General features: G+C 39.1%; 1 protein-coding gene across 5 annotated transcripts; it reads left to right on the forward strand.

Annotated features, from left to right (window-relative positions):
* The first annotated feature begins 286 nt into the window (after positions 1-286).
* Positions 287-25,522, forward strand: FRRS1 (ferric chelate reductase 1). 5 transcript variants are annotated; one of them, XM_053984614.1, is made up of 19 exons: positions 287-829; positions 953-1,039; positions 1,691-1,876; positions 10,818-10,969; positions 13,316-13,505; positions 13,734-13,870; positions 14,242-14,336; positions 15,009-15,159; positions 15,974-16,153; positions 17,020-17,118; positions 17,639-17,786; positions 18,194-18,310; positions 19,083-19,198; positions 19,462-19,548; positions 20,463-20,560; positions 20,720-20,778; positions 21,446-21,589; positions 22,678-22,739; positions 22,830-25,522. In XM_053984614.1, the coding sequence occupies exons 4-19, from the start codon at positions 10,919-10,921 to the stop codon at positions 22,920-22,922; spliced, it is 1,827 nt and encodes a 608-aa protein (XP_053840589.1). In that variant the 5' UTR covers positions 287-829; positions 953-1,039; positions 1,691-1,876; positions 10,818-10,918; the 3' UTR covers positions 22,923-25,522. The 5 variants fall into 5 exon arrangements, with proteins under 5 accessions (XP_053840589.1, XP_053840590.1, XP_053840588.1 ...); XM_053984615.1 differs by having other exon boundaries at positions 1,736-1,876; XM_053984613.1 differs by lacking the exons at positions 287-829; positions 953-1,039; positions 1,691-1,876 and adding an exon at positions 9,734-9,878.
* Positions 25,523-26,528: the final 1,006 nt, after the last annotated feature.

Below are 26,528 nucleotides of genomic sequence, written 5' to 3' on the forward strand. Positions count from 1 at the left end.
GGACGGCCCGGCCGGGGCTACCCTGCCGGGGCTACCCCGCCCCTCCGCTCTCGCTCTCTCCCCGGCAGGTCCCGCCCCTCCGCTCAAGGCCCCACCCGGCCTCGCCCCTCCGGCCTTAGTCCAGCCCCTCCGCTCTCGGCCCCGCCCTGCCCGGCCCCGTTCTTCCGCTCTCGGCCCCGCCCCGCCGAACCGACCCCGCCCCTCAGCTCCCGGTCCCGCCCCTCTGCTGGCGGCCCCGCGAAGCGCGCCCTGAACGGAAAGGATACCTCAGGGATCGCTTAGGGGTACCCCAGGGTTCTCCAGAGATACCTCAGGGCTACCTCAGGGGCTCCCCCCGTGCCCCGCGCTGTTGCGGCAGCGAGCGGGCTGATCTCTCCGCGAGCCTGGCCCCCGCAGCCCGGACAGCGCGGCGTGGTGGTACCTGTCTGCTGTCGCAGCCTCTACAGCCGCAGCCCCACCAGCGCCTTTACGCTCGGGGGGTGCGCACAGGCACGAGAGGTGTCCCTGCGGGGCCCGGCCACCTGAGTCCGGAGCTCTGTGCGGTTTGCCGGGCACTCTGCTGAGGGCTAGGTGGCTTTGAAGGTTGCCTGGAGTACCCTGGCTGATGCCTCTGGGCCCAGCCGCTCCTTGCGGTGACTGGAACGCCGCTCCGCCGAGTCCCCTCAGCGTTCCCGCCCCGCTGCCTCAGGGCCGGCACCCGGCGCCGGGCGGCCGGCTCCGTCCTGATAGGCTGCGCTGCTGAAAAAACATGATGTCAGCCAGAGTTTAAGTGCTATATATAGTGTGTGGACAAGACTACAAACTCCGTGGATCTGTCTTTGACCAAGAGGTAGCATGGTTTTTAAAAAAAACCCAAACACCAGAACAGCACCCCCTCTCCGCCTTGTTTTGCAGCATACTGTCATCCGAAGTGCTGACACCATTCAGCCCTTACCATTGCTTTGTATTGCAGAACACCTGGGACAATTGCTCCAGGCCTCTCACGACCTAAGTCATTAGCTGCACCCCAGTGTAAAGGTCAGCCTTGCGGCTTTGGAAGGTCAGTCTATTTTTATTACCTAGAAATACGTTTTTAAAAAAGTGCTTCTCAATTTACAGTCACTGTGTTATACTGAGTTCGTTTTATATTTTTTTCTTCTCGAAGGTGGTATACTTTGTGGCATTAGAAGGAGTCTGCAAAACAATTTAGGCTTTATCGTTTACTTCCAGCCATCCCATCACATACCCTTATAATTATATATTACTCTAGGGTGTTTATCCAATTACAGTGCATTCAGGGAAAGTCCCAAGGTCTTGATATTCATGGAAACACTTCCACTCATTTCAAACTAAAGTTTTTTTATCATTTAGTAGTTTTTCTCCTTTATTTTCTCTTTCACTTGCTCCTCCCTCTGAAAATTTCAATAAATCTGTTTGTTCCTCATTACAGTTAATGTTTTTTGGTATTGTTGAGAAAGGTTTTCATGTTGGTGTAGGTGAATAGGTCAACTTGTATGCCCTTGACATATACTAGGTTTCCTAGACAAAAAGGAGCAAAACGGAAAAGCACCCCTTTGAGTGCAGTTCCCTTAAGATTCACCTCATCAGGGCTCATTCAGATATGATTCAGATGTGGTACTTACAATATGAGGTATTTCACATGGTTATTTCCTGCCCAGTAGAATTCTCCCATTGTCCTTGTCTTTTCCAGCCCCCTTATTCTTTACTCAGCTTGCTGGCCTGTGTTCATATACAGGACAGACTTGCACCTAGCAGAACCCTGGCTCTCCTGGCATGCTGGCTGTTTCCTCTGAATTGGATGTGTCCCAGAAAAGAAGATAATACAACACAGGAAGCTTCAACAGTTATGGAAGTCATAGGAACAAAACCAAGTGAGGTAACGGAAAGAGATGCGGACCATCTTTTTTCTAGGGTCCTTTGCAAGCTTCAGTAGGTTGAAGTGACTGCAGTTGGTCTGCCACAGAGCCTTTCACAAGTGTCTTTTCTAGGCTTGCTGTTGTCCTGTCACATACTGAAAATGGGCTGGGATTTAAAATTTCATGAGCTGCTTACATAGATAGCAGCTCTAAGAGAGGGAGAGCAAATAATGCCTATGTAGCCAAGTCTTTGCATAAATAGTTACCCTAAAGTGCATGTTGAATATTTTGTGAAAAGTAAGATAGGAACCAAATGGACATTATTGAAGGCAATTTCTCTCCTGTTACTAAGTTTCAAAATGTGGCTCTTTTGATTTCCTCACTCCATACAGAAACTCACTCTACCTTTACTAGGTTTGCACTGGCACGTTTCCTCTATACTATGCATTGACACAGATTTTGAAATGAAACCAGGTTTATGAAAAAGAATTTTTTTTAGTGTCTTGGAACTTGAAGAGTTATGCACTGTGAAATCACTTAATAATTGGTATAATTTATATATTTATAATCACTTAATATAATTTCATTTGCTTTCAAATCAATATAAAAAAATACTGCTTCAAAGATAATGAATGTTGCAGGTCTTTTGATGAGGTGTAATCAGGAACAGAGCAGACTTCTTTAATCCTTTCTCCATCGTCATCATCTCTTATGCTGGCCATCCCTTACAGACTTTGGGTCTGTGTTCATTTAGCACATGTAAATTGAGCAGTTTTTCTCTGTATGGAAACCAGCAAAACATGAATGCACAAGTGCTACCTTTGAGCATTGCACTTTTGTCTAGAACACAACCAACACCAACTGAGCATTTGCTACACTGGCATCTAAGGGGCAATTTTCACAGTGCCATTTTATCTTGTTTGCAGTTTCTCTGTGTGTGATTATGATATACCACAGCAGGAAATGATCAATAGTTGTTTCAAAAATAGGAGTACATACCATATCAATGTTAATCATCAGGAAATAATTTTGCAGCAGTTTCAAATCTACTCATACCAGAATTCTTCATTCCTTTTACATACACCTTCCTAGTGGACCTCTTTTCTTTCCTCCTGTTTTGCAACACAGAACATTTATCCTAGTAGTGGTGTCAATACACTTTGGGAGCTTTTCACTAGATGTCACATCTCACTAATGTCATATTGCTTATGCTTGTTTTAAAGGGTAAAAAGTACTCTAAGTTGGAGTACTTACATGGTGGCAGTAGTTTTTTATGTTTAGTAACAGAAAAATATTTCCCAATAACAACAGTAAAAGCCAAGTAACACAGAGAGAACTTAGTTGAACATCTAACTAAAAGCAGATTCCTTTGGCCTGCACACAGGAAATATGAGACTTTATAAAATTTAAAGTGAGCACATTTTTTCTCAATGCTCTACACTCGTGCCCTGTAAATTCATGAATTAGCACTGTGTTATTGTTCCAAAAACAAGAAGCTTAAGAGGTGTTGAGTCTTCTGTCTAGCTTTTGTTTTCTAATGGAGATTTCTCAACCAGAAATGCAAACTTGAAAGAAAGTTCCTTTTCTTTAAAAGTGTATCTCTGCAGTTTGGTTAAACTTCAGTCTTTTCTGAGTTAGATCTTTGCTATGCAGTGACTGAAAACAAGTGCTTTCTTAGACGGGTACATGCTCAGCAGAAATTTGGGTATGCTCTCGGACATTAGAATATAGTATTGAGTGAAAACATCAGTGAGGACATTGATGTAATCACCTATAGCTTTTCTTAAAAAGTCCCTTCTAAATGGCTAAACAGATTGCAATAGCCTGATGGGCAGTGAATAAATGATAGGCGGGAATAAAAATACCTACTTAAGTCAGAAATCATATGAGATGGAGAGGCTAGGACATGAACCTATTTAGTTTGTCCTTACTGCCTTTCATGTAAGGAAGTGTTTGACCTTTCAAAGATTAACATTTTGGGTTTGTTTTCAGTTCCAGTTTGGCCATTCTTTTACTGTGTGGCCTCAAACAATCAATGCTCTAACATCCATGGAAAGTTAATTTTTAATCGAGTTTAATTTTTAATAGAAAATTGTAAAATTCAATGCAAATATCTTTAAAGAAGACCATATAAAATGTCATTAAAGGTACGTACCTTTTCACATAAGTACTTAAGATACATTTGACTGTGCTTTAGCTAACAGCATCACATTAGTTTGATAATAATCTGCAAACATGGGGACTTGGCAAGCAAAACTAAGTATCTGAATTATATTCTTGTACCATTTAACTTTGTTAAGTGTAAAATTGATTCATATATACTGGGCCAATTTTTGTTGTAGAAGGAGAACATATCACACCAGTGTGCTGAGCCACTACCAGCACTTCTATCTTCCTGTGAATTGTTCCATGTAACACTAGTGAGATATGCTGAGATTTAAGACTTCAGTGGATCTATTCCTAAATGAACTGTAGCAATGTCTTATCGAGCAGATCTATTTCCTCCTCAAAAATAAATATTCAAAGTGTCTCTTGCACACTCCATCTCCTTTATGATGTTCCTTCCTAATATATCAAACTATACTGAGAATATCATTAATATTTTCCTGATCCATTAAAATAATAATCTTTAAATCTTACCTAGATAGGTCTTTGAGTTCAAATGGTAACCAATGGATTTTTCTTTTCTGTTCTATATATTTGACATCAGATTTTTAAGCAAAAAAATAATTACATGAAGTTATCTGAAAGCTAATACTGCGAACTGTAGTCCTGCTCTGTAATCTTTCAGTGCTGGCAGAATTCAAGCCAGGGTAATTTGAACAGGCTAACATGGTGTAATATATTGCAGAAGGAAAATATTTCACCAAATGTATGACTACTACAAGCATTTGTATTAAAAGATATTAAACATGAGCAGGAAGAACAAGGAAGATGATGTAAGAGTGGTTTGCTCTAAAGTGCTACAAAGCTGGAATTCAGACTGGCAAAGCTTTTGCTATACAGCAGTCAGACCACAAAAACATTTACAGTTGAACCATCTCCAAATGCTGCTACCAGAAAATAAAAGTCCTTAGTGTTTGTCTCATTGATATAATCAAGTCTTCTGGTTATTCACAAATTTAAGTCTAGGATTGCTGATGAGAAGTAGTTTGCCTATTACTGGGCAGGTGTTCCTATGTGAACACCCAGAACCTAGGAATTACTGTTGTGTTTTTGGACAAACTGCTGCTGCTGCTGAAGCACTGAGTCTCCATTTCAGCTGGATGAAAATGTCTCTTAGAATAGAACAGCTTTGGTATTTTGCTTCTGAGAAAGTTTGGAACTTCCTTGGAGGTACTGGCTTCCAAAGTGACCTGACTGTGCAGGAGGCAGCCTGTCTGGACTTGGGTCCCTTTACACCTTGCTTGATATTCCCCTGTGCTCATCAATGGAGGATTGCTGCTTACAGGACTTGAAAACTGGTATGAAACAATCTTCTCTCCCTTACTCTTCTCACAGCTCACAATGTTGGATATGCCTTTTACCAGCCATGTTATGGTCTGACCTGTTTATTAGCTTTTGAAAGTCTCTGCAAACCTTTAGATGAGACTTGCTAGAGTAAGAGCTAAAATCCTTGCAGCCCTTCCCATGGAAGTACTCAAACATCACCACATGGTTCCCCCAACAGGGGCACTGGAATGTTGCTACAACTGACAGTGCTGTGCATCATCCCTCCAGCATGACAGCTTGTGCTTGAACCCAGAGCAACTGCAAAACCCACAGACATGCTGGGTCTGAACAAAGAATGCATTTAAAGCCATGAAGGAGTCAAATTAGGAGCTGCTGAGAAAAGGTGAAGAAATGGAAATGGGTTGTCTGAGAAAGGATATCTGAGATGAGATGAAAAAGGTTAGGAAAATCAGTTCCTAATCCAAGTGAAAGGGCAGAGGAAAAAAGCTGGGGGGGGCAAAAGGAGGAATTGAGATTGGCTGGCAAATAAATTGATTGTGTGAGAGAACGTTGTGCAAGATTTCAATTAATCTTAGCTTGACATTATGAATTCTGTAATCAGGTCTACAGTGTCTTACACTGAAGCACTTTCAGGTCAATGCCTTTGCCAGCAAGCTCTTTGCTCCTTGTAAAGCAGAACAATAAAAACTTATCACATCTTGCTGATATAATGAAATTAATAATTTAAAAAAGCATCACATCAGTGGTCAGAAAATACAGAAAACTCAATAAAGTTAATAATGCAGTACTTTCATGAGATAAAACTTGATAGTGTGCATCAGACAAAGCACTGACCCACATCACTTGAACAGGGTGAAATGATTTTACTGGAGTCCTTTATCAATTCATGTGTGGGCACTGCATAAGTGGAGACTCCCAGAAAAGTGACAGGTTGTGTGTCATTTTCTCATAACACCTATACAGACCTGTCTCAAATTGATACCAGGGAACCAATCTTAAATATTTAGTTTCAGATAAGCAAGGAAGTACTTTAAAAAAAAAATCTATATAAGTCATAGTGGATACATATTTTGGTAGAAAGCTATGGGACAGGGACTTCAGCTGTTGTGTCAGAATAAAGATGCAAAACCAAAGCAAGTTTCTGTGCTGGCAAATCTTATTTGACTGATTGGCTACTGCCACCAGGTGGCTTGTTACAGTAATTGACTGAAAACTATAAAATGCCTTTTACCTCTAGGTATACAAGTATTTTCATATAAATACAATACCAATTCTAGATTTTTATAGATGATATAAATTCCAAAACGAATGTGATTAGTAAAGAATCAAAAAATGCATACAGTAGAAAGACATTTCTGAACATAAGGGGCATACTTTAATCTAATTTGTAAATTAACAGTAAGTTGGTAAACCAGGTAAGTATGCAACAGCACCAAAGCTCAAGGGAAACGAAATTATTAATTATAGAGAAAAAAAATCTCACCCTACATTGTGACTTTATCATCATTTAATTCCTTTTAGATGGTCAGGACTGTTTCAATGACTCAACATTCTCCTTACTTTGGGAGGAAAAACCCCCACCATATACAAATTGATTTGGTAGGAAGAATTCTTCATATCTAAGATAACAATATTGTTATTAATTCCCTAATAAATCTTTAACTAAGGCAATAATGCTGAAATGCTTGAAAAATGCTGAAAGCTTGAAAAATCTTGAAATGCATGGTTTTGTGTGTGTAGTTTACGCAAGAGAGAGGTGAGTAAATACTGGTGCCAGGACTGTTCTCTTCAGACAAAGCCTAGTATCCAGCATGTATTTAGCCAACTCCAATGCACTTTTTCAAACACATTTCAGTATTTCAAAATAGGTAATGCTAGTAACAAAAAATTTTTGATCCAGTTATCCATCATCAAAACAATCTTGTAGGGATGCAGCCTTTTTGCACATCACTTGATTTGAACTCAAGTGATGTTTTATGCTTATACCCTTGCCAGTAACATAGAGCTCAATGCACATATATGAAACTTGAGCAAGGTCTGACCTAAAATGCCACAGTTTTGCTGAATAGTTAGCTTAATACCTAAGAGGAAAGTTGATTAGAAGGACTCACATGGTAACATGGGTTCTCTTCAATGGCTTATTGTTTTCCATATAGCTTTGGGCTTAAAAAATAGAATAGCTATCAGTATAAACCTTGGACTGCACAATAGTTAATTTCCAAAATTATATATATTTACTTAATTGCTTTCTTGGTTCTCAAGCAAGAGAAATTCCCCTTTATATACTTGGAATGAAGTCTCCTCTACGAAATTCCTGTTGCTTTCAAAATTATAAGCTTTCACTTAATTCTTTAAGTGCTTATAATAAACCATGCAAAAAAAACCTTATCAGCTTCTTTTCAGGTTAGATGTTCTTTCATTCATTTGCCACTTCATCCTCTGACACAGGTCAATAATAGGTTACACAGCTTTATCTCTTCAGGCTTGCAGGAAGATTCTAACCCACTCCCCAACCCTCTATGTCTCTATCTCATTTCGTTAAGCTAGAACATCTGCTTTGAAACAAATACAGAATTATTATGAACACACTAGCAACAGTTGCAGTACACTTTACAAAGGAGATGCAACTTTTTATAGTTCATATACCCTAGTGCATTCTGTTTACTTTATACTGGATATGACACTTAACAAATTAGCAAGCAGTACTTTTTCATCGAAACATTTTCATTAAGGCTGAAGAACTATTGATTTTACTATTTTTTTTAAGGAGACTGGTATGTTTGAAAAGAGCCCTTCCAGACAGATTGATGATTGCCCATGCAGAAGTATGGGGACCTGTATCCAGTAGTTACAGAGTTGGTTTTTCTTCTCCCTGGTTCTCTTGGTGTTATCTTGGTTTTCTTGCTTTGCAGCTCTTTAGCAATAGCTAACACCTTTTGAAATAAGAGAAGCTATACAATGATAAGCAAAACAGTATTCTCTCCCTTACCCTCTTTACTTTTCACAGAAAAATGATTTTTTTTCTTCTTAAACTCTGATTACCATTTCCAACAGAATTGTAGCTTGCATTTTCATCAGTCTCGTGAGTCTTAATGAGGAAATTACTTCCATATACTCTTATATATATACTATTTATATTATAATGTTTCAGACATATATATCCCATTCTGTCAGTGAGCCAAGACCCTACAATAACATCTTAAAATATTTGTATATTAATTCCACTATACTCTGTGAAAGTTATGAACGTAAAAATTGTCAAGAATACTGGTCCCCAGTTTTCTTACTGTAAATATATTTATGTTATTATTTGTCTTACTAATAATGTATCTGTATTAGGTAAAAACACACAGTCACGTGATAAAGCATGTATGTAGTTAGGCCTGCAATTTTATCAAAGTCTTTAATATATGGGAACTTCATGAATCTAGTTGTAAACGTAATTTTTTCCCCCAGCTAGGGGGAAATAGCCATATTTCACTTCAAGCTATTGCTTATGCATTATGTTTCTTCAGTTGCTGAACACTGAGTGAGATCTCAGCTTCCCAGTAACCAGGAGCAAGATAATACAAGTAACAGTCAAATAATTTTTCTGATTAGGCAAAGTAATCCCTTACTGTTTTTCACGTTAAATATATTTTTTTGATGTTACCACAGGGTACCTCTAAAGGTTAATGCTGCCTTTATAGAAACTGAGAAAAGAGTGAACACTAACAGAGCATTTCCTAGTCTGTTATATTTTACTAAGATATTCTTTTTTAGAAAATATTACCAAATTAATAGTACTAAGATCTCTAGAACTGCTCAGAACTACTCGTAAGCAACTGAATCACTATAGCTCTCCACTAAAGGTGGTTTTTAACACAAACCAAATATTTCTATGCTGTGGGGAAGGCAAATTCCCATTGGATTTCTAAGTAATTGTCTTTTTGTGTCACTTTGTGAATAATTGAGAACTTGGATTTAAACAACACAGAAGTCAGAGAAGCCTGTGTAAGCAATTGCAGTTTCTGCCAGCAAAGCCCCAGTTACAGCCAGTATTTATTTGCTTTCTTGATAAGAAAGGCTTGATTTTGCAAGCCTGTGTATGTGACCACCTTTCGGCCCACGAATAGCACCGCTAATGATCTCTGTAAGCTTCGACAAGGCCAATCTCTCAGTAAAACTCTAGCTGTTAGCCCAGGACGGCCATCCAGACCTCCAGCGTGGGGACGCTGCAAAGAAATTAGATACCCTAACACGTTCCAGGGCCCCGGTTGTGGCGGTTCCCGGCGGGCAGCGCCTGGGTCGGGCACACGGAGCGACTGCGGCGCCCCGGTTCGGGGCTCGGCTCCGCCCCGCCCGGGCCGCGCCCCGCGTGCGGCCGCCCCCGCAGCCAGAAAAGCGCCGCGGCCGCGGGGGAGGCTGGAGCAGATGAAGGGGCTGCCTGGCTCGGCTGCGCTTTCCTCCCCTCGCCCTTTTCCGCCGTAGCGGTGCTGGAGAGGAGAGTGAGGCTCCCTGGGGCAAGGGCGAGTGGGGCTGAGGAGCTGCTGTAGCCTTCGTAGAAGTGATTTGGTTAAACTGATGCCGGTGAGTGCTCAAAGTGGGTACTGCAAGCTTTTTGGAAAGTGTATTTGCTTAATAGGACATCTGCAGCAGGTACGAAGCAAAGTAAAATCTGGTGGCGTTTTAGAGCACCATGTAGATGCTGCCTTTCATGCAAGATTTCTGAATTGCTTTAGAGAAAACTCCTAAACCTTTGTGCCTTAATGAGTCAAAGTAAGCTATGGCTTATTTTATCTGGAAGCCATGCCACCCACGTTCCTCTAGTATCTTTTTTTGCTTCTTGTTATGTGAATATTAGTTTCTTATTTTGTTTCTTTTTTGATGTGTGTAAGAGATGGCTCTATGATAACTGTGACAGTAAATGTGCTCATGCTATAGTTGAAGTTACTTGTTGGGATAACAAACTACATCTTTTTTTAGGTTAGTTTCCAAGTTTGGGCTCTTCATATAGATAAAAGTTTGCAAGGTTGGGCCATGAAGATTCTATGCAGAGCAGCTGCCTAAGTCAAATCATTAAAGCAAACAAGTGAACAGGGCACTATTCGTTCTTGGTGAGATAGATGGAAAAAAGTGAAAGCTGCCATATTTTTAAAATTGTTTATTCTTCTTCTAAAAGAATGCATCTCTTTGATAGGGAGTAAATGTATAATGAGCTTTAAAATCATGCTGCAAATTAATGTCAACTAATACTTGGAGGAAGAAGGTATGAGAAGTTGGTTGTAGGTTCCCCCTGTCTGCCTGCCCTTAACTGCACCAGAATATAATTAAGTGATTCCTTAGTTTGAAACTCTTTGACATCTGGGGAAGTGTCTGACAAAGCAAAGGAAGCTGCAGGGTCAGTGTTTCATTGCAGCTTCATGCATTTCAGCTGAATTGTGGGGAAGCTGTATAAAATATGTGCCTGAAGTAAAGATGCTCTTATAAACCTTACTTTTTTTGTGTGTGTACTGTTTCTTTTTTCAGACAAGCTTCCTGGATGCAGTAAAGGTTAATACAGTTAGATGCAAACCAAATAAAAGATATTACAAAGTCATATAAATTGTTTTACTACAAGTAGAGAGCCAATGGCAGTTTTACTCAGGCTTCGTCACTGTAACAGAAGGACTGGCTGTAAGGTAAGTACCTACGCTCAAACTGTTACAAAAAATCACTTTGAAACACATATGCCCTTGAAATTCTCTTTCCTAGAAAGAATGCGATACTGAGGTGTGTATTTTTTGTGTGCATGGGGGGGGGTGTGTGTGTTTATATTTTAAAAGTAATGAGTTATTATGAATATGTTTTCCATCCTTGCTCAATCCAGCTATCATGACATGATGACTAAGTAGAAGAGGCCAACCCAAGCTCTTTTTATGAATTGAGAGGGAGGGTGACTCTTAGACAGCAAGACTGTCTTCTTTCCCTTTGTAGGGGTTTATTTATAAAGGAATGTGTCATAAACCCTTATATTAATATAGCTTATTCCCCTTCAGGTGGTTCTTTCCTTTTTTGTTCACCCTCCTGTCTGATGGTGCTCAGGAGAAACTTCTGTCAATGGTAGTTTTGTACCTTTGAGCTGGCAGTATATTTGCCTTGCCTGTGGTCTCATCTCTTCTTCCTCTCTGAAGTTAGTTGTAGATTTCACACTATGCAGCTAATGAAGTTAAACAGCTGAAAGAAGGTAAGTTCTTTGAAGAGATCCTGAGTTGGAGTGTGAGCATTGTATTCTTGAGCTATTGGGCTACCTGCAGGTACTGTAGGAGTTGTTTTCAACACAGGAAGAAGTAACTTGCTGCTCTTTGCTTATCCAAATCTTTTTCAGATTTTGATGGTTTTTTTTTCTATTAATCTTTACTTAATCTTTTTCTTCTGCCAGCTTTTGAGTCAGTTGAATCTGACAAGAATATTTCTTGTTTCCTTTACAGCCCTACCACATCCTATGCTACTTAAAGCAGAATACTAACTTACTCTTTTGCTTGTCTCTGTGATATACAGCCTTATCTTTTCTTATTTTGAAATTTTCTCTGGTACATATAATTGTACTGAACCTTAGTCTTTAGCTTTCTATAGGCATCTTTAACTTATGTATAAAAAATTAATTCGATGTAAACTTTTGACAGTTTGGACAAGTGTTTGAACTAGAAGGAAATACTTGAACTAAAAGATATGATCATAATGTTATCTTGAATATTTGGGAGGAGTTGAGTGTTGAGAAAGACTAGAATTTTCTGGTTCTTGAAACCTAACTGTTCAACACACTCTTACCTCTGATTTTCTTCTATTTAGTGGTGTAAAGTTGCTGGGGAGCCCATATATTGAAGTACAAATTTAGCATGGCCTTGGAAATTGTGGATTTCCATGTATGAGAACTTTGGAAGAGTTCATGTTGATGACTCCTATTGTGTAAGATAATGATATGCCTTGTCTTCATTTGACTGCTTTTTAGGTATCAAGAGTTCAGTCTGAAATGGCTCTGTGTATTTCTTATCTTCATGTCCATCCATGCTGTCATGGAACTTCATAACCTGATACTTCTTATCACTTGCTGCAAAATGGGCATGGCCCTTCCAGAAGGCAGACCAACTTGCCTGGTCTATGTTCCACCAGAGCTGATAACTCACTTCTTGTGCCTAAGGACTGAAAGAAAGTTTATCTCTGTTCTCCTGGCCTTTTGGATGTGGAAACACTTTCTTTTGTTGGCTAAGGTGTTCTGTAAACCACAGTACAGCTGTAAGCCCTGCGTGCTACTGGAGCAGCAAAACAATTGCCACAGCTTTAATGAAAACAGTATTGTGGTGGGGCACAACACTGTGTGATGAAAGCTGAGGCTACGGGTTCATATAACTGTTTTAGGATCTGGAGTCCTACTAGCCCTTGTCTTTCATGCATGCTGTTCCCTTGACAAGAGTGTGACAAGCCAAATCCATTGTTTGACTAATTGTCTAGAGGTTCACTATCCAAAAGAAAGAGTTCAAAGGAGAAGTCTTGTGCTTGTCTGCAACATACATATTTCTTTGTCTAAATCTTCATACCAAATTCTCACTCTTGCATGTATAAAATTTATTTCTGGCATATGGCAACTTTAATTTCCCTGCAGAAAGAGGAACTTGTTACTGGGGAATTATTTGTCATATGTGAGGAAATAGACATGGGTTGTGGAAACAAAAGGCAGTCTGTAATGATGCAAAATTTGAAGCTATGATTAATAAAAGTGGGCTTGATACTAGCTGTGGAATTCCTCAGTACTGTCGACCTTTATATATCTGTGAAGCATGTATTGAGATCCATCTGTCCTGTGCAGATGTTTAAGGAACTTGATTTTTTTTTTTTTTTTTTGATAGAGCGAACAGGAGAGGGATTGGCAAAAGACATTTTAAAACCAGTGCTGTATTCTACCATTCAACTGATTTCTAAAGAGGAGTGGTAACCTGTAATGTAAGTATTTATTGTGTTTAATTGCCTGTAAATTTTATTTTATACAGATGGAGCTGCCTGGTGTTGCTGTTTGGATGTTTGTTTGCCTCTGTGCATCTGTGGTTGGCTATCCAAATGGAAAAGTAAGAGAAGCCTGTACTAGCATGGTACCTTGTCATGGTAGCTCTCCTCAGCTGTCACCTGAGCATGCCATTACAGTGAATGGGACTGAATTTAAGCCAGGAGACAAAATAGAAGGTATTGTGTCAGTTACAGCTCAAGAGTTTAATGTATTGTTTCTTTGTATTATAGTATGTCTTTCCTCAGTTTTCTATACTGGATTTATCTAAGCAGCTGAATCTTGTGTAGGGTATCCATTAACCATCATTCAGTACTTGTAAAATGAGCATCTGGTAGCCATTGTTGAAATACTTCCTTCTTCCTCTGGAGTAGAGTTCAACTTAATTATTCTTCTTCTTGCTTTAGTCCATCTGTCTGGACCAGATTTTGAAGGATTTCTCATACAAGCCCGGGATGCAGAACGCCTGGATAGCCCTGCAGTTGGTTCTTTTGTGTTAGCTGACCGGAGACGTTCTCAGCTGCTGACATGTGGTCGTACCAAGGTAGAGGCCAGTGCCTTACAGTCATTCACTGGGCACTGAGGGGCTTGGACTGTCTCTTTATCCTCTTGTCAAAAAGTGGAGCATTTCCTTACTAAGAAACACTCACTATTTCTGTATAAATGCTGCTGGGACCTCTAGCTCATTGCTGGAGTCTTCTGGGTTGAAAGTTACTCCTTTTAGTCTTGAAGTTCGTTAGTATGTGTAAGTTGCTGTGCTACACCTCACCTGAGCTGATCATGACTGACTGGGGAAAAGCCAGTTGTGCTGGGTAGTGCAGTGTCTCTGTAGGATTAAGCTGCAGCCTCTGCTGACTGTGTTAAGTAACAAAATGTGTATCTACTGTGTAACTCTTGATATATGTGTGTTTTCAGAATTCAGCTGTCAGTCACACAAGTAAAGCAAAAAAGAAAGACATAAAAGTTTATTGGATTGCTCCTGAAGATGCTCCAAAACATGTACAGTTTCTGTAAGTAAACCTAGATTAGATTCTAATTTATTAAAATGCAGACAAGGAAAACCTGTACCATTGTCCAGCAACTGAAAAGCCCTTGGGTCCAATGACCTGAGAAGTCAATACCCCTTACTTGCTGCAGAGTCTGTGTTAATGCAGACACTTTTTTAGGAAGAGCTTGAAGGTAGTTTTTTTCTTAGCTTTTCTTTGCTTTCTTTTTTTTTCCTTTCCTCCCAGGGAGTGTATAAGAAGATTTGAAGATTGGTTTCTTTAGTCTTGCTAGCTACCTTCTCACTTCTCATACCTGCAACATACACTGTTAATAATCTTCCTCTTTGCTGTACATAACTAAATTATATGTATACCCTCCTGTTACACTAGTAACTTTTTGTGAACTACAGGATAAAAGCAATGCAACTCTTCTCTGAAGTTCTAATCCATGCCATAGGCATGAATGTTTCTTATATTCACTGCAGCATGTGGTATTATGTTTTAAAATTCTTTTTCTAAGATTTAAGATACTTTCCTATTTCAATCCCTAAAATGGTAGAGGTCTCCATAGACATGAGGGTTTTACAAATAATTTCTGTGAACTCTAGATTCTTTTCCTTTTTTTTTTCCTTTATAAAGTAGCAGCCAACTATAAATATATACAGTAATGACTCTGTGTGTATTGTGTTTTTTAAGAGCCACAGTTGTGAAGAAATACAGGATTTTCTGGGTAAAAATTCCGGGTCCCATTGTTTCCCAGCCTGATGTGCTGTCCCCAACACCACCTTTGCATGCAACGTCAGAGGCTATGTCAACTTCACACCCAGTTTCCTACATATCAAAGCCAGTAAGTAATGATAAAGCTAATCAGGCTATCTTTAATGCTTGTGATGAATGGGATTTAATGAGGTGTTACAGCCTATTAACAGAAAAGGAGAGATTATGGATGAGTAGCTTTGATATCTAAGCTAAGAATGTGACAGCTGCCTTTAGCTGAGTTGCCTGAACTTTGCAGGGTCAAATGTTCTCATGCTGCACACAGGTGAGAAGATTAACAGAATGTTTAGAAATTAATGACCAGAAAATATTATGCATACTTATGAGAGATGGGAAAAGACTTAATCTGGTTTTGACTAATAACTTCCTATTTAGCAGGAAGGAAGCTCAGGCTCAGAAGCTTTCCCCTTTGAGTTCATCTGTGTTACTGACTGAGTCTTGAATGGATCGAGCAAGCATTGCTATTTGATCCAGGATAACTGTGACTTATCATCAATGTATTTTCTCAATATATATCAGTGGCATTTCTACTTTAAAAAGCAAGCATAAAGCTGTAGTACCCTTATTTTCTTTCTCATCTATCAGCTGATACTACCTCTCTAAATATTAGACCAGAGGAAGTTTTTTTTTCTGAAGTTCTTGCTGACTTTTTGAAGTTATTATATTGTAATGTCTTTAAAGTGAGAATTAAACTCAAATTTATCTTGGAATTCACCATCATTTTACTTAGTAATCTTAGGGTAATTGTAGACATGGATTAAGAGATTGGTATGTAGACACAAATGATGTTGTTCCTTGTATGTTTTTTGCTACTATGGGTAAAAAGGAGGAAGAGAATGGAAGCTGTCATCACTCACAATTTGTTTGTTTGCTTAATTGTTTAGTTTAGTGCATCAGGTTGTGGAATTATGAAGTTCTGCATTAGGAACCCTACAAACTGTGATCCTGGGAGTGCTTCATGTTTTTTTCTATCCTTCCAACAAGAGGAGAGTTCAGTTTTTATTGAAATGAGTGGTCCAAGTGAAGGATATTTAGCATTTGCATTTTCCCAGGACCAGTGGATGGTGAGTGTTTTATTTTATTTTCTGTAGTTGCTTTTGTGATGTTAGTAAAGTTTGAATGGAAATGCATATGGGAAATGGAAATAAAGTCACAAAGTGTGACTCTCCCATAGTGCTAAAACACAGGTTGTTTCTTATAGGTGAATATTCACTTTTAGCTCAGGACTGAATAACTACAGTCGAATTTCCCTATAGATATCTCTTATGGCAGAATTCAGCCTGTCTGACTGAAATTCCTGGTTAAATGAATCTCTATTTACCCATCCAAAAAATCTTACCTCTCAGAAACTGAGTTGTTATTTGGAAAACCATTTGCATTTGATCCTCTAATGTTACTCCTATACAAATGGTCTTAAAAATGTTGAAAGATACTTCTCTCTGACTTACGTTAAAGTGAAGGGATGATGCTGTTGACAAATGCATAATACATAAGCTGTTTGTTGCACAAAGGAGATGCTGTTTATATTCATCTCCGTAGTGCAGGAACACTTGGTTCTTAACAGCACTGTTTTTACAGCTGTGGAGGAAAAAATCTTGTAACTGAAGTGGATTTTTAAACAGCTCCAACATCCATCTCTGTCTTGTCTAGTCAATTTGATAAATTTTAAATAATTAAAGAAACTTCTGATAATATGGTTGTTACTCTGGGAGGGGAGTGTGAATCATAATGTGTGGTTCTATGTGTCATCTCTTTGACTTAATGTGGTTCCTCAGTAATAATACTGATGTGCTTGAAAAATGGGGAATAACAGCTTGATAACTACAAAAATCTCTCAGGTCTTGCTGCCAATATTAAATCAAAGACCTTTTGGAGACTGCCAGCAGTGGTTTTTATTGGGCTATAGATATTTTTATTTTCAACTCTGCAGGGTGGTGATGATGCCTATCTGTGTGTTAATGAGGATCACAGCATTCATGTGAGCACTGCCCATCTGAAGGAGCGAAGTCATCCTCTCTTGGATTCAGAGGTATGTTTTAAAACAACTCGGACACTTTCACAGATGTGGCTTTGAAGTAATGTATGCTGCTGCTTTGTGCTTTTGTCTTGCACAGCAGGTGTAAATACTGAGGTGGATCCATGATTCTCTAAGTTGAGATTGGTTGGGCTCTTACTTCCTTGTAAGTGTTTACTTCGGGAGTCTAAATTTAATTTGTGAATATAGTTACATGATGGGAGCTTAGTCTTTTTAGGAACTTTGTCCCTGTTATTCATCTGTCCCTTTCCTAGAACTGCAGCTGCAACTGGTATGTCCTGGGTTAGACATTGTTATAGGCTGTAAAAATTAGTGATAATTTAAACCCTAAGTTGCTATGTTGACTTACTGACATACCTCTTGCATTCCAATTTAGAAGGGATCCCCCTTCCCTGGATAATTTACATTTTTTCTTTGCGTATCAGTGACGCTCTTGTCTTTTGCAGGGTTACTTTTAAGCCAATTACTCAACCAATCTGGCAAGACTGGGTATTAAGTATCTCCTGTTTTACAGAATGCCCTTGAAGATGTGTCATGGAGGCTTGCAGATGGTGTTCTTCAATGTTCTTTCAGAAGGAGGATTCGTCTCCCTGCTTATAAAGGGAGATTTAATCTGGATACCAGTTACTACATCTTTCTGGCAGATGGGGAAGCTAGTGAAGGTAAACTTGACTTACATATGGTTGCTTTTCTTTTAACAGCTCCAAATGAGTTAGTAACCTTTCTGTAAGATATGGTTTAGATGAGAATTGGTGTCTGAACTAAGGTTTCTAAGCTGGAGGCCTTTAATTCAATCACCTTTACTGCTTCTCTGGATCATGGGTTTGCTTGTGGAAGTTATTGCAAATTTGCTCATATGTGTTGTGTTTCCTGTAGCTGGGTGAGTTGTGTTTTGTACAATGAAGTGTGTAGGATGGCTTAGATGATGTTAGGTTCTTACCATATTGTGTGTTAGCTTGTGTGATTATGTGCAGTGGTCACAACAGGGCTTGAATGAATGAATAAGAAATGGACACACAAGTGCAGTGTCTTTTGTTACCAAGAAATAAATCACTCTGTCATTGCTCAGGTGGACTCATATACAAACATCGTCGTCAGCCCCTGGTCACCAATGGACTGTACAACGTCACAGGCCTTCCTCAGGATATCGGAGGTTCCCGGGCCCCACGGCTTATCAAGGCTCATGGTAAGCTGCAGATTCTAGTTTTGTCTTCCAGTTCTAGAATTGCTGAGGCTGGAGGGTTATTGCAGAGTTGGTATTCCCTCTTGTCTTTGTGGCATTTGCATTGTATATTCTGTTGGCTAGCAAGATCTGATACTCTGGTGGCAGAGTGAAGTTCCTAATTTTTCGTTTCAAGAACAGTGTCACAAGATTTTTTTTGCCCAGGAAAATGGACCCACCCTTGCCTTTGCCCTTAAATTTAAAACTGGGACTTGTTTATCTCTTTCTCTCTATTCCAAGTTGTTGTAGTTTCATTTCTGGTTTAGCTCTATTTGAAATGAGAAACCACTCAACTGGCAGTCTGGAGCCACTGAAGTTAATGGGAATTTTTTCTCCCACACTACTGGATTTTAGTGCAAGTCCATGATCGCACTGCCACTCTGTCACACAGATTGTAGCAATGTCATCTTTCATCCTCTGATGTCTGAGTTGGTGATAGAATGGTTTCTCTCACCAATATGTACAAAGTGCATTAGCATGTGTGAAATGTGCAGTAGCCAGAGCTGCTCTGTTACGTTGTGTGGGAAAAGTATGATTATCTTTTGCATGGATGTTTCTGTTCTCTAGCAAGATAAAGGCTATAAAGCTGTAGCCTGAACCAGGTGATATGTTTTTAATTCTTGGTAAATTCTAGCCATATGCATATGGACTAAACAATTACATAGTCTTGGAAGTTGTGCACTTAAGTTACCTATCATTTACCTTATTGGGTTGTTTGTTTTTTTTCTATTTTCAGGAGCGCTAATGTTTGTTGCTTGGATTACCACAGTTAGTATTGGTGTTATTGTTGCACGATTCTTCAGACCTGTCTGGTCTCATTCATTCCTACTTGGAAAGGAGTTGTGGTTTCAGGTGGGCAAAATCTCCACATATCTCCAGCTGTATTTTCTAGCATTATTGCAAGCAAAATTATAAACCTACTAGATCCAAGAAATAGACTAAAAATGGTATGATTTACATCTTTCTTTAATCTTATAAATGAAAAATCAGAAGTTCACCTACTTTACTCGTAAAAGTTAAGTCTAAAGTGGGGATTAAGAATATCTTTTAACTGTAGGTCTACTTAATGTCTTTTAATGATGTAGAGTTTCTAAAAGCAAACTTAACTTTTCTAGGTACATCGTATGCTTATGTTGACCACAGTCATGCTTACAAGCATTTCTTTTGTGCTGCCTTTTGTGTACCGAGGAGGTTGGAGCCAAGTAAGTGTGCACTTTGTCGTGTTTGTTAACAGAAAGGTAAAGGTAGGCACTAAGTGAATGAGGAAGTCCACTGCCAGCTATTACGACTACCCAATTTTCTGTGAAAGCTGTTCTGAAGTAGGCTGATTTCAAATTCTGGCAACCTAGAAGAAGAATTTTGTCCCTTTAAACTACAGGTAAAAATTTCGGTGTTTTCCTTCCTTCCTCTTTCTTCCAAATAACTTCTTTGCTCACAGTTTCTTTATGTACTGTTTTGGTCTGACTTGTTTCCTTAGAGAACATGATCTTGGGAGGGGAGTAAGGATGTGATGACTGACATTAGCATGGTAAACCTGCTGGGAATAAGTGTCTTTCTCAATTTAGATATAACAGTGAGTGATAAGCTTAGTGTGGAGCAGTAGTTAGATAGAGATTGTATACCTGTTGCTATCACCTGTATTCTGTTTGATGCAAGGTCACATCAAAAGTTGGAAAGTCTAGAGAGTGTCTGAATTCAAGGTGGAAGAATATGGTCACAGGTGTGAGCTAGGGAAATTCAATAAAACATTTTTGTGTGAAAGAGAAGACCAGTACTGGGATGAGTTATAAAATAGGCCTATCCTGGAGACACAGGATTGAGGCTGGAGAGCTTGGACTATGGTTTCTATAATCATGTTAGTTTGCTTTTCAGCTGGTGGAATTGCTCAATATAGCAAAAATGTGGGACAAGCCCTGAGCAGACCCACCAATGTGTCTGCTACCAAGGCAAACAATCTCCATCTGGCTGCAGAGCAGCTTGTTGTGTCCTGTTACCTCTGCTGGTGCTGCTCCATTGTAACTTACTAATACAAGAACAAATACAATTTGCAATTTCTTGGTGTCTTTTCTCTCTGTTTATATAGATATGATATTTAAGAAAAATGTCCTCTGTTTAGCAAGCAGGTTTTCATCCTTATCTTGGCTGTGCTGTGATGGCTTTGACAATCTTTCAACCACTTATGGCAGGTTTCAGACCATCTCGTCATGCACCAAGGTACAACTGACTCATTAAATTACAGCCACAGGAATTAAATGTGGCTGATGCTTTTTACAAAGGAAAGTTTTTACAGTTTGAAAGTAGGCAAAAATGTTCTTTGATTTGACCCCTTCCTCCAGTGGTGTAATCAATAAAATGTGTTTCATTGTTTTGCAGGAGGCAACTGTTTAACTGGTTTCACTGGAGTACTGGTACAACAGCTAGAATATTAGCTGGTGAGTAGAAGTAATAGTTGTAACTCCCATTTAACTGATTTAAAGGAGCTTTGCCCTTTGTCTGAGCTGTTGTTCATTTACAACTTCTATGTACATCTAGTCAAGGCATGTCTGAAGATCCTTTTTCTTGGCCATCTTTTGTGTGAGTGTTCAAGGGCAATTGGATACAACTTAGAGAAAAAATTGACTTTAAATCCAAAGGAATTACTGACAAATCTGAAATTCTTCTGTAATGAGGACCTGTCCTTATCTTCATAATTTCTTTTTGTCTTGGAAGATATGAGAATAGTGTTCTTATAGTAGCATAGTTCAATGTTACTGAATGGGAGACAGGAATTCCACTTACAGATCCAGAAGCTGGGTTTAATTCTTGTAATAGAGGCAAGCTTCCACAGCAACCTAGTAATAGAGGCAAGCTTCCACAGCAACCTTAAGCACTGATATTGTGATGACTGGTGACTACCAAAAAAGCCCAAAACAACCCAACCCAAACAACCCCCTATCCCCTCACAAAAAACCCTCAACAGCCTTCAGCTGTGTGAACTCCTTTAACCTTGTTCCTCAAGCAGTTTTAGGTAATTCATGGGAAATCTATTTACAAAATCATTGCGAGAATTTTTAAAGTACAATATTCTTATTGGGTTTTTTAATCTTTTTTACTGAATAGTTGTGACTATGTTCTTGGGAATGGATCTGCCAGCACTTGACCTGCCAGACCCATGGGACACCTATGCAATGATTGGCTTTGTAGCTTGGCATGTTGGTACTGATGTTCTTCTGGAAATACACAGCTACTGTCTCGTTCGTAAAGGTACAAGCCCAGCAAAACTCCTGCTGTCTCCTTGCTTGTTGAGAATGAAACCAGTGTGGATGGAATTTCAGGAGGTGTCCTTTGGCCTCTAACTTGGAAGCTGAAAGGGAGTAACTCTTTAGTAGTGTCATATCTTCTGTAGACAAATGAATATGGAAGAAAACCAGTTTTTAAGACAAAAGTGTTCTAGAAGAGTGGGGTTTGTGCCATTTTAAATAGTAGCTTCTCATTTCTGACCACAGTTCACTGGGGATTAAAATGTGCAGACTGAGATTTGTAAATATTTTCTGAGACTCTATTACTTTTTGCTGTAATTTTGATCCCAGGTAGGTATGTTAAGTCCAGATTAATTAATGCAGATTTAATCTGCATTTAAGTGTTGATAAATTGCTGTTATTGCAGGAGCAAGCTTGAATGCTTGCCTTTTTGACTGACTGGGGAAGGAATATGAAATCCTGACTCCCAGTAGGGAAGAGATGGGTAGTAACTTCATTGGAAATTGTTATCTTCACTGGCTGGTGTCACAGAGAGGAGGTGACTGCACATGTGAACGACCTCGGTCTAAGGCTGAGATGAGACAGCTGCAGAACTGAAGAAGTGTGATTAATTAAGAGTCTGTGTAAGGTGGCATGTGGAGAAGGAGTGATTATAAAAGATGTGAATTTAAATTAAACAGCAGTAATTACTTCCTAGAAGTAGGTAAATTAACCTGAAATGTTTGGACAATGAGTGTTCTCATGTTGGCTAATGAAAATACTTAAGAAATCCAGTTATCTTAAAATATAGAAGGAAAAGGTGTTGGCTCAAAACTCAGTATTTTGATTATTCAGTCCAGCAAAAGACAAAATGTTTTTTGACTTCAGTGTTCAGGATTTACGCTTTATAGGTCAGCACCAGTATAATTTTTCATTTGTGCTGTGAGCGTGGTAGTAACAGGTCATGAAATGTCAAATGAAACTCCCAAGTCCTTTTCAGATTTGATGCTGTGTAAGACTTAGTCACAGGATCAAGACTGCTGCAGTATAAAAATGAAGCCCCCCCTTCCTCTTAAGGGCAGACTTGACTTCTGTTTTTCTTCCCATGAACAGTTGAAGTGATAGAGGATGACAGAGTACAGATACTGCAGTCACTGACATCTGCAGAAGCAGAGGTGAGTCACAATTTGGTAACTACTGTGAAATGGGATGATTCTTCATTTAAACCTGACTGTTCAATGACTTTTCTTCCCCTTTTCTTGCAGGGTCGTCTGTTCAAACAGATTGTGTTAACCATCTATGTCTGTGGAAATATAATATTCCTTGTTGCCTTCCTGATAGCAATCAACCAAGTATGAAATAAGTATTTGAGAATTTTGTGACAAAATACTGTGCAGTTGAAAAGTCTGCAAGGAATACTTTTTATTACAACTTTTTTCTCAACATGGTCCTGAAGATGTAATTGAGAAGAACAGCACACGTATGTCATGCTCAGTGTTAGGGAGATCTGGAATTCAAATCTAGAGAGAAATCCTGCAGTCCTACAAAGACTGTCTTCTGATGGGACTTTTAATGGGAAACTTTGCCTGAGTAGGGAATGAAATCTCTTTTTTAAGGACACTTGTTAACTTGAATGAAGCTTATAGGTGAAAAGAAGACTGGGAAGATGTGCCAAAATGTTTTTATTCATTTCCCTAAACCTTTTGTGAATATTATTGGGGGAACTAGTAAGATATGACTGGTCCAGATTAATCTGTCCACTTTACTGTGTTCTAATATGTGATATGCCAGCTTCTTGCTCTTAACAGTTTTGTGCATAAAGAAACCCCCAACCAAACAAACCTCAAAACTTAGTGAAAGATTGTCACAAATGCAGATTGATGCATGAACTAAATAGATAAAAGTAAAATGCAAAAAGCACTGTCTGCTCTAAGAGCAGTATATTTACACAAGCACAGGTGTTTAAGAACTTCAGTCCTTTAGTAAAACCACCATTTGCCTTACTCAAAATACTGCTCTGTCTCATCCCTCTTGGTGCTTCTAAATCATAAAGAGAAAACATGTTTGCAATATAAATGCACTAAAAACTATAGTAACTTCTCCAAAACTCAAACCAAGAAGAACCTAGCTGTGTTTATGGATTTCTGTTTTACTGTCTTTGGTTGCTTGAGGCTTCTGAATTACTTAACTGTGTGAATAAGATGGATTTATGCCTACTTTAATGGAAGTGAAAATACTTGCTCTGGAATGTTGCACTTGTATTTGTGCTACTGAGCAAAATGTAAATTGGGAGCTAGGTTGACTTCAGGAAAAGCAGCTTCTGTTAATGTTAAGTGAGAGTCCTTTGATCTGGCATATCTAGAAGACAACTATAAGAATTATATAACAACTCTATTCTGAAAGAATATTGGAGGGCAATTTTTTAGTCAACAAAAGGTTTCTCCAAATATATGAACTAGGTACAGAGACTAGAAAGAGACTATATTGTTTCACATTTTTGGTTCATGGTTTGCCTAAGTATGGAGGGATACTCTTGAAATGGTATTTTGGAAATGAAACCTTAGTATGCTGTGCAGTTACAGTGCTTTGCAGTTGTATTTTGTGGCTCTGAAGAGCTTGCTCCCACACATCTTCATTTTTCGTACTGAAAAGTATTGATTTTTAGTTGTAGCAATTCAAGATACGTTGTTCAGCTAGGCATACTAAGCTAGCTGGGAATTAAGATGTTGGGAGGATTGGATAGAATAGTGAGTAGTGAGGCCTGACTTGGTATAGAATTTTACAGCAACATCTCTACAAGTGTGGCCAGCTCTAAAATACTTGTAGGTGTGGGTCAGGTGGTGGTTCTGTGCAGTTACCAAAGCTGTCTGGTTCTGTCTCTTCCTCCACCTTCCCAAGTCCATAGTGCAGCCTGTTGCATGGACAGGTGATATCCAGGAAGCTACACGTTTGTTTGTAGTCAGTGATCTTTTGGCTGCTCAGATACCTGATTTAGCCATAAGGGCATTTCTGGAGCTGGGATGAATCCCTTTGTCAGCAGCAGCTGACTGCGAGTGAGTCCAAGTTGAATCATCTCCCTTAGGAAAGTCATGTGCAGGGTGGGAAAGGGGACTACGAAGAAGTGAGTCACAACCCAGGCTGAAGGACGAGCAGCATGGGGCCAGCTGTGTGGGTGTGAGGTTTTTTTAGAGAACTCTGATCTCAAAAAGCCTGGAAATCTCAGGCTCATCTACTGCTAAAGCTTTGTGAGACTCTTTCATCTACTGTGAATTTATAGAAGAAAAATCACTCAACCTAGGCACAATTGATGGCTTTTTAAGTTCAGTATAATGCCATATTCTTTCTATAATACAATAGCTGTACTGAGGGTTTTTTCATTTACAGGTGACAATGAATGTGGGTTTTAAAACATGAATGTAAATATATCAATAAAAGTTCTTGTCCCTTTTAGTAATGTGAAAATGCTGTCAAAAGGAAACTAGAAAAGTCTTGCCTAGGAGCAAAATGGATTGTCTGTTTTTTGTAGATGTTGTTTTATAAATTACAGCTATGTAAATCCTTCCTGGAAAAACTATTATTGAAATTGAATGTTAAAATAGTTTCACTTTTTAAAGCAGTTTCTTTTCTTCAAGAAAAAAAAAAGTTTCTTTGTTCCACGTTTAATACAACTTTTAAATTGGCAAAATTGTCAATTGTTCTGGATAAATTTTTTTCTTCCCACTGCTTGCAGTATTGTCTGGTTTCTTATAGGAGCCCTTATGTACAGTATTGTAACTTAATTGATTGAAAGACTTGCTTATTTTACATAATTTCTGTTCACACTGCCACTCCTGCCCTTTAACTGCGTAACTATTAAGAGGAAGTAATATGTCATTGTATTCCAATATCTTCCAAAGTTTTTTGTCTACTCCTTTGATAAAATCTGTGGAAGGGTTTGATATTGGCAGGAAAATAGATGACAGGGAGAAACAAGTAGTTTACTACTTTGATTGTTAGGTGCAGCCTCCAAATACTCATCATCTGCTCTTCGCTTAGCTACAAATCATGTTCTTTGCCTGTGCTTTGAACAAAAATTATTTGGTGCAAATGTAATGGAGTTCACAGCTACCTTTTTTTTTTTTTTACTTTAAGTAGTTTTTAATTGACATTTCAGGCTGCAGCACGAAACAGGAGAAGGTGTATTTAATTTCTCCTTCTTACACTGAATGCTACATTGTTTTCTATTTTGTCAGAAATCACAAGATGGGGAGATGTCCAGTTCCGTGTAATAATGGCCGTGTTTTTCCTTCACCTTCAGGGAAGGCTGAGGAGAGCTTGCCTGCTTTGTGTTCCATCAGCTCCTAACACTACGTGGCGCCCTTGTTCAAATAACAGCCCTTCTGTTTCGCTTGCTTGCTGTAAACTGTCCGTGGCAGGTTGACATGTAAAAGTTTTCCGAAATAGGAAGTGTCCCTAAACAAACTAATTGGAACAATTTTCAGAAACTCAGCCTTTAAATTCAAGCTATCTCATACAGATAGATATTCTGGAATGGGTGTTTGCTTGCTATCTATTATTAAGCTTTTGTTTGAGCAGGTATGGATGGTTTTCTTTTGTCATGTGGGTATATCCTTGTCCAGACAACTGAAGATGAACAGCAGTATCCACGGAATAACTGCAGTATTCTGCATTTCTATGCAGAAGTTAATACCTCAGTGGTTTTGGCGCAGGCTGAAGTAAGAAGAGTCCAAGTGAATGGAAGGGTGGTTAACAGGGATGATCTGCTAGTAGCTCTGAGAAATTCTTTGCTCACAAAAATCTGATTCCGACTTCTGCAAGGGGTTTGTGTGAAGGGGGAAACTTGCACATACCTAAGTGGCACAGCAGAACTGGCACAGGACAAATTCTTCAGACATGCTTGGAGCCGCCTGTTTTAGTTCATACCTCACTTAGTTCAACCACTGTCTAGCTTCTGCTGGTCTTCC

The sequence above is a fragment of the Vidua macroura genome, chromosome 9, assembly GCF_024509145.1.
Source record: "Vidua macroura isolate BioBank_ID:100142 chromosome 9, ASM2450914v1, whole genome shotgun sequence".
NCBI classification, from domain to species: Eukaryota; Metazoa; Chordata; class Aves; order Passeriformes; family Viduidae; genus Vidua; species Vidua macroura.